Here is an 8112-nt window from a genome sequence, read left to right as displayed (position 1 = left end):
TGCTTCAATAAATGTAAAAAAAATATATAATATTATTTGGATGAACTCATGTATCTATCTGTATGTGTTTGTACAGTATGTTTTTAAACATAAGCCCAAAGGAATCTTTACATTTAATATAAATAATAACCAGGCGATGCAAAATGTGCAAAGGTGGACTTAAAAATTATTTTACAAAGGTTAAATGAAACAAAGATTATTGTTTTACAGTTTTTCTACTTAAACATGTCATGTTTAATATAGTGTTACTTTGCAATTATTTCTGAAATTTAAGCAATAATCTGAGTGAAATAATTTTTTCAGTGTGTGAATGTGCTATTATTCGGTTCTTTTAATGTGGGTTATTACTATGGAACCAGAATGTGATGTCATGTGTTCCTTACAGCTTCAAATCAATGAAGAAACAAAAAAAAAAGAGAATACAATCACTATGAATCTTCTTTAATTTCACAAAATTTCATTTTGTTGTGTGGGACAAAATAGCAACTATTTAAGCAAAAATAATCAAGCAGGCACTCAAGTATTTCATCGGAAAATTAAAAAACTGACTAATATCATTAAAATATTTCTAATAAGTCCTCTTGAGATGATACAGGCTTCATTTTTCTGCACTGGGAGACACTGGACTTTCAGGGAGAAATACATCAGCGAAACTCGGGGGTCTTATAGGAGATTTCCTTCTTGCACTCCTGATTGTGAGCTCATCTTTGTGTTTAAATGTGAGCGGAACGAAACCATCTGCATCAGCCACCAAGACGATCCACATGGGACCTGTGAGAAGAAGAAGAAGAAGAAGAAGAAAGTATTTAAAGGAATTGTTCACCCAAATATAAAAATGAGCTGAAACTTGTACTCACCCTCAGGCCATCCAAGAAGAAAATGAGTTTGACACCCCGAGTCACTTGCTCACCAATAGATCCTCTGCAGTGAATGGGTGCCGTCAGAATGAGAGTCCAAACAGCTGATAAAAACATCACAATAATCCACAAAGTAATCCACACCACTCCAATCCATCAATTTATGCCTTGTGAAGCAAATAGTAAAATAGTCCATTTACAAACCAAAACAGTCTTAAAGAAATATGTTCAGACAACATAGGATAACTATTTCACTGGAGGAAACGTTATTATGGATTATTTACTCAATTATGCATTTGTTTCTTACAAACACACAGCTTTTCACTGGATTACTTGTGGATTATTGTGATATTTTTATCAGCTGTTTGGACTCTCATTCTGATGGTACCCATTCACTGGAGAGGATCCATTGGTGAGCAAGTGATGCAATGCTAAATTTCTCCAAATCTCTTCCGGAGAAGAAACAAATTCATTTATATCTTGAATGACCTGAGAGTGGGTACATTTTCAGCAAGTTTTAATTTTTGTGTGAACTATTCCTTTAAATCTATGAGAAATTTCTGCACAGTAACTTGTGGTCTTAGCATAAGTGACAGTGGTTCAAGCATACATCAGCTGTAGAGATGCACAGCACAAAAGGCTGTAAGCGGATTCAAACTTAAACCCTCAAATCCGATTGCTCCACCTAATCGCTTCCTATTTTAGTCATTGACAATTAAATGAAGCCAAAGCACACCGAACAATCTGTCTTCAACAAAGGAAAACAGGATTCGTGCTTTGCACGGCTTCATTAATACATGCCATCTGCTTGCTGTAAAACATCAAATCTGCCTGAAACGTCAACACAGAGATCTCAGAAACATTCAGGTGCTTCGTTCAGTGTGCAATGGTTGCAACTGCTATTCAAATTCAAATAGTCAGTTTATCAATGCAAAGGGTGACCATACATACTTATTTCTTGGATATATCTTGGCCAGCATTTCTAAAGTGCCTAAAATGTCCAGTTTTGGCTTTGTTTTCCAATTGTTTTCATGCTTGCTGCAGGTAAATTACTGAAAAGTAGTTTGACCAATAGCGTGGAGGCACTGCATATAATCAACCAATTGTGTTACTGGAGAAGGTGGGATTTACAGAGAAAGGTCAAAGCAATGCAAATGTGTAGATATAATGTGCTACAGAGCACATCAATAAGAAAACAAAGCCAAAACCCAGACATTCTAGGCAATTTAGAAATCAAGGCCAGGACATATGGGGAAAAAGAGGACGCATGGCCACCCCTTACATATCTGCATCAGATTACGTCTCATTTTATTACATATGCATTGATCAAGGTGGTGGGATTGACATTTCGGAAAGTCTCCATATTTATATGTGATGGAGACTCATTCTTCCAGACATACCATGCATCATCTCTATGACCGTCAGGCCGAATAGTTCCTGCACCACTCGCAGGCAGATCCGTCCCCCACACAGCAACAACGGCCTTCTCTCATCCGTATACACATTCTCAGACAACTGTTTCTGAAGGAAAAGACAAATACAAAGTGCAGCACCATGAGTCACTTTAAGGAAGCACCATGAGTCACTTTAAGGAAGCATCATTCACAACGGACCTGGTCATGTGGTCGTGGATTAAGTCTGATGATTCCCCTAAAACAAGTTATGCCAAGGTCAACAGAATCACTTCAATCTGACATCTGCTGACAAAGGGTTGTACTGACAACAGTGAGAGGAATTATGAGTTGGCGTGATGCCTCACAATGCTAAACGGCCTGATGGTCTGACTAAGAGTAAAATGGGCTTTGTAGAGTCTTGGTTTGGATTAGGATTTAGCTCTAGAAGTAAATCATCTAATCAAGTAATCATTTATTTTTCTGTGTAATTATTATATTTAACATTTAAATACAAATTAAGCAGCATGTGAAATGCTTTGGAATATGAAGAAAATCTACTTATGAATTCAACAAACAGTTGTTTGCTCAGAAATACTAATACAATTACAAATACAAACTAATGCAACTACTCAATAAAAATCAATCATGAAAATGTCTGACAAAAAAAAAGCCAGAAATGACTATAAGGGTCTGTGATATCATAATTTTTATATTTACATTATAATGTATTGTAATGCAAATGACTATAAATAATCATAATTATTTATAAGAATTATAATTTAGATTAGTCAAATTATTTATGAATTCATTATTTATTTATAAGTTATTTATAAACAAATGAAATAAATGATTAGGCTCTGTGCTTTTATATTGTAATGTCTACATTTACATTATAGTAATGCAAACTCTTATAAATAATAATAATTATTACTCTATATTAATTCTAATTTAGATTATTAATAATATTTAGAATTTTTGTATTATTAAATGTTTTTATATTACTAAACATAATAAATTATTATAATTATTATTACATTTAATAGTAATATAAATGATAATATTGAAATTTTTCTAATAAAAATTTTAACATTGTACATTTTTCACATTATATGTAGCTTTTTTTGTTTTAGAGTCTTGAATTTGCATATTGAGAGTACTGGACAAGATGATATTTCAATACAATGCCGAAAATATTATTTTTGATGCAATTAAATCAAACAAATAAATCAACAGATTCGGTTTATAATTATTATTACATTTAATAGTAATATAAATGATAATATTGACATTTTTCTAATAAAAATTTTAACATTGTACATTTTTCACATTATATGTAGCTTTTTTTGTTTTAGAGTCTTGAATTTGCATATTGAGAGTACTGGACAAGATGATATTTCAATACAATGCCGAAAATATTATTTTTGATGCAATTAAATCAAACAAATAAATCAACAGATTCGGGTTTTTTTTCTTGATTTTTCAACTACAGAAGACTGCTGACTTTCCCTGCACAATTTAAAAGAAAACGACGGGTCATTTCATACCTGACACGTAATGTGCACATATTGCGGTTCATAAGCAGACGGATAACTGCATGCGATCTTCTTGCCGTTCTGGGTGAAGTCTCTGATTTCTGTGAGGCACTGCTGGACATCAGCAAATCGGGTAAAAATCCTCTCCATGTTCTGCGTCAGCTGCTCCAAGTTCTTTTCTTTGGATTGACAGCTGTTCTTTGGTGGCGTCGCATCGTAGTATAATTTTTCCGAGGCTTCGTACCTTGGCGAACAGGGTCGACTGGAATCCCGGCTGGCCTGACTGGCTACGGCGAGCGTAGCCATGCGGCTGATGTGATCCATGTCATAGGTTTCCAGAGTAACAGAAGAGGCACTGGATGCTCTATCTGAGAAGTCGGCGGAGCTCGCCACGGGGCTCAAATCTGAGCTGCGTACCTCCTCGATTAGTTTCCTCCGACTGGATGGCGAAACAATTACCGAGCCTCCAGGAAGTATTAGATCCTTAATTGATAGACGGTCCTCTTTAGAAAAGTTCTCAGAATGACGTCTAATCCCATGATGTTGGCTCGCCGACTCAGACTTGGGAACCACTGGGGTGGCACCTTCCTCATCGAATACCAGCTCCTTGGCTATTAGCCTCAAGGTGTACTTGTCCGTGTTGGAGGAGGGGAGGAAAGCAGGATCATTGGACTTCTGCCGGCCAATCATGAAGAGCAACATCTTGTTGGTGAAAAAGCACACCCCTTTGGGCCTCTCATTTTTTTGCAGCTGGATCTGTTGCACGTTGGGAATGGAAGAATCTGTGATGCAGTAAACTAGGATCATGTTGCACGTGTTGGACGCCACAGCCACCGTGCTCCCGCTTGCATCGAAGGCGATAATATCAGGGACCAAGATGCCAGGGATGCTGACCTTCCTCGTAGTGGTGACCTTGCGTTCATACGTCACCAGAATCAGATGTGACAAGTCCTGACCTGTTCCCGTCAAATTATCCCGCCGCCTCAAGTGAATGAGTGGACTTGGATCTGATTTTCGGTGTTTGGCAAGAATGTGTGTTAGATCTATGGGTCCGGATGAGGAGGCGTGTCCCGGGCGCTCAGAATCGCATGATCTCCGTCTGTCCAAATAATAGTCCGCATCCACTGTTAAAACGGAAGAAGGGCGGCACGTCGAAGCCTCTGACTCGTTAGGCAGGTCGAACGCAATACCTGCATTGAGTCCACAAATTTTATCAAGCGGAAGTTCAGTCGCTACAGCCACTTGAGCCTCGTTGGTGGACTCGATGGCGCAGATATACCCACCTACATCGCAAACAGGGCAGAAGGAACACGCCACCAGGCTTTTTTGGATGTCATTCCAAATATACGAGTGCAATGCGCTTCCGATGGCAACTACCAGGCGAGTTCCATCTTTAGTCCAGCAGGCACAATGGATCAGACCGCTGCTCTTGATCTCGGCCTTCACGCGACGATTATCGACCCGCACGGAAAACAAGACCGAGGCATCCCGCTTGGTCAAAACGGCTAAGATGTCCATTTTGGGATGCCAGACGCATCCCTGGGACAGCAGCGGGAACGGCTCGCTCATTTCACAGGTCTGCATGCAGAGGAGATTGTTCTGCTCTAAAGCGCTCAGTTGAAGTTGCCAAACCGTGACATACTTTTTATGCTGGACGGCAAGCAACGCCGGGGACCCAGAGCAGCACAGCGGCCCCCAGAAGAGTCCCAAGACGTGTTCAAACTGTCCGATGACATTGGTGTCACCAAATTTGGGCTCACCGTCGACAGAATACAACGACGTGAGACAAACCTGCTTACCGTCCGTCCAGGCTATTCCGTGCACCGGGTGAATGGCTTGGTGCAGGGTGTTCAACCCTGTTCTTAGAAGCTTGGCTTTTCCCAGCTCCATGCTTGGTTCAGTTTCTCCAATGGAAAGGAAAATAATGTTCCTGGTCATACAGAAAAGAGGTTTCCAGTCAGAATTGAGAGATAGATGTAACTCTGAGCTTCAGTAGGAGAAGACTGCCATCACATACTCCAAGAATAGGTAAAGCCTCTTGCCTCACTCTCTAATCCTATTGGCCAGAGTGAGGCTCCACTCAAGGATGACCAGATTAGGCTGACACGACCCCCGACGTCATAAAACCCTCTGAGGTTGGGATGCTATGTCTTTTAACTTTGTTTTTTTTCTGTCCCAGGCCTGAAATGCACAAAGAACATATATAAGACAAACACTATATCAGGGGTTTTTAAAGTTGCATTTCCATCTCCGTTGCAACATTTTTGGAAGTGTCTAAAATGACTGTATCCACATGTACAAGTCATTGGTATTTGGTGATGAGTTTTTGGCTCAAGGTCTGCATTTAAAGTCACACCAGAAGTGTTCAGCTGGGATTAGGACTTGGCTTTATGCAGATCAGTCAAGTTCTTTCACACTGACTTAAGAATCAATCATTTCTTTTTGAACCTGGCCTTTTACACAGAGGCATTGTGATGTTGGAATAGAAAATGGTCCTAAACACTATATCAGGGGTTTTTAAAGTTGCATTTCCATCTCCGTTGCAACATTTTTGGAAGTGTCTAAAATGACTGTATCCACATGTACAAGTCATTGGTATTTGGTGATGAGTTTTTGGCTCAAGGTCTGCATTTAAAGTCACACCAGAAGTGTTCAGCTGGGATTAGGACTTGGCTTTATGCAGATCAGTCAAGTTCTTTCACACTGACTGAAGAATCAATCATTTCTTTTTGAACCTGGCCTTTTACACAGAGGCATTGTGATGTTGGAATAGAAAATGGTCCCGTCCACATTAATGCTGCTATAAAATTACAAGCACACAATTCCCTAGAATATCATTATATTCTTAAACATTAAGATTTGTACTCAAGGAAATTACTAAAGTAGTCAAACCTGTTCATTAGAAGGGGGTGTCCCAATACGTTTGTCCATATAGGCCTAGTGTATATATGCTGATATTACAAAACAGCCCGTTAAGGTGCGCCATGCAAAAACGATCCATTGTTTCTTGTCAATAGCATAATGATGTACAGAACTCACTTTCAAATCAAGCAGGCCTGTTGGTCAGCAAGGTGAATTCAAGTGATCCAACTAGAAAATGATCGAAATCTGCATTTCATTACTAAAGTAGTCAAACCTGTTCATTAGAAGGGGGTGTCCCAATACTTTTGTCCATATAGGCCTAGTATATATATGCTGATATTACAAAACAGCCCGTTAAGGTGCGCCATGCAAAAACGATCCATTGTTTCTTGTCAATAGCATAATGATGTACAGACCTCACTTTCAAATCAAGCAGGCCTGTTGGTCAGCAAGGTGAATTCAAGTGATCCAACTAGAAAATGATCGAAATCTGCATTTTTGCCCTCACACGAAATTCCCAATCCCTATAGGAATGACTCAATTTCGTAAATTTCCAAGAGCAATGGTAAATGTGACCGCACCATTACAAATACATGATAACCATATTTACTACAGTTATTAATACTAACGTTACATTAAACCTGTGGTGACTTGTTAGCAGCCAGCATTTTAAAAGGGCATGCTATTTGATTTTATAATAGTACAAATAACTGTATTTAACATGATGTAACGTGATATATATGGTTATTTTTGTAATGGGAAGTCATTTTACTACAACATACATAAATTAAGAATGAGAAGCATCACATAAATGTCACTTTAAACTTTAGACATTGTTTCCACAAACTAACCCCTTACTAAAGGGTAAAGTGAGAACACATAAATATTTTAGGAGCTTATTTAATTGTTTGGAGTTTAAATTTACAGTAGCAACAATAACTGTAATACCTATCATACTCTGACAGAAACAATTAGAATTTGATAATTTTTCTGTGAGGGGCATTAGCGCAACTATTTGATTCACATTTATTAACGTTACACCAATACCACACATGCTGGCCTGTGAAGCACACAATTTAGATCTAGAACAATCTAAAGGAAAATATAAGAAACTGCATACAACGACTCTCAAAAAATAATATTACAAACATACCATTGTGCTGTTGACAAAACTGTGGAAACCATGGCAACTCCGCGCACAGAAAAACATACTAACTTTAGCTGTGTCGGCATTTCCCCGCGGAGACTTTTAAAGTCATGGACAACCGGAAAGAGAATGACACAGGCATTCTGGGAACTGTAGTTCACAGACGTTCAAACTGAGATTGAAGTCTTTCAGAGCAAAATTGGGCGTTTCTAAATGTGTGGGTGTTTTCAAACTGCAGGGTGTTTCTCAATTGTGCAATCAAAATGATCCCCCTTACCTAACCCCACCTCTAAACCTAGCTTCACTATGACGTCAACCAA

General features: G+C 38.7%; 1 protein-coding gene across 4 annotated transcripts; it reads right to left on the bottom strand.

The window, feature by feature from the left end:
- Positions 1 to 298: 298 nt before the first annotated feature.
- LOC107603106 (WD repeat and coiled-coil-containing protein C2orf44 homolog) lies at positions 299 to 7892 on the bottom strand. Of its 4 annotated transcripts, XM_016295821.1 has the most exons (5): positions 7799 to 7891; positions 5801 to 5964; positions 3796 to 5713; positions 2258 to 2378; positions 299 to 771 (listed from the first exon to the last, which is right to left on the bottom strand). In XM_016295821.1, exons 3-5 carry the CDS (start codon positions 5671 to 5673, stop codon positions 599 to 601), a joined length of 2172 nt encoding a protein of 723 aa, XP_016151307.1. In that variant the 5' UTR covers positions 5674 to 5713; positions 5801 to 5964; positions 7799 to 7891; the 3' UTR covers positions 299 to 598. The 4 variants fall into 4 exon arrangements, with proteins under 4 accessions (XP_016151307.1, XP_016151305.1, XP_016151306.1 ...); XM_016295819.1 differs by having other exon boundaries at positions 3796 to 5964; XM_016295820.1 differs by lacking the exon at positions 7799 to 7891 and adding an exon at positions 6823 to 6881 and having other exon boundaries at positions 3796 to 5964.
- Between the last annotated feature and the right edge of the window lie 220 nt (positions 7893 to 8112).

This window comes from Sinocyclocheilus grahami, unplaced genomic scaffold (assembly GCF_001515645.1).
Source record: "Sinocyclocheilus grahami isolate Dianchi unplaced genomic scaffold, SAMN03320097.WGS_v1.1 scaffold340.1, whole genome shotgun sequence".
Taxonomy (NCBI): Eukaryota; Metazoa; Chordata; class Actinopteri; order Cypriniformes; family Cyprinidae; genus Sinocyclocheilus; species Sinocyclocheilus grahami.
The sequence above is the reverse complement of the archived record's forward strand: the minus strand, read 5'-3'. Positions and strand labels throughout refer to the sequence as shown.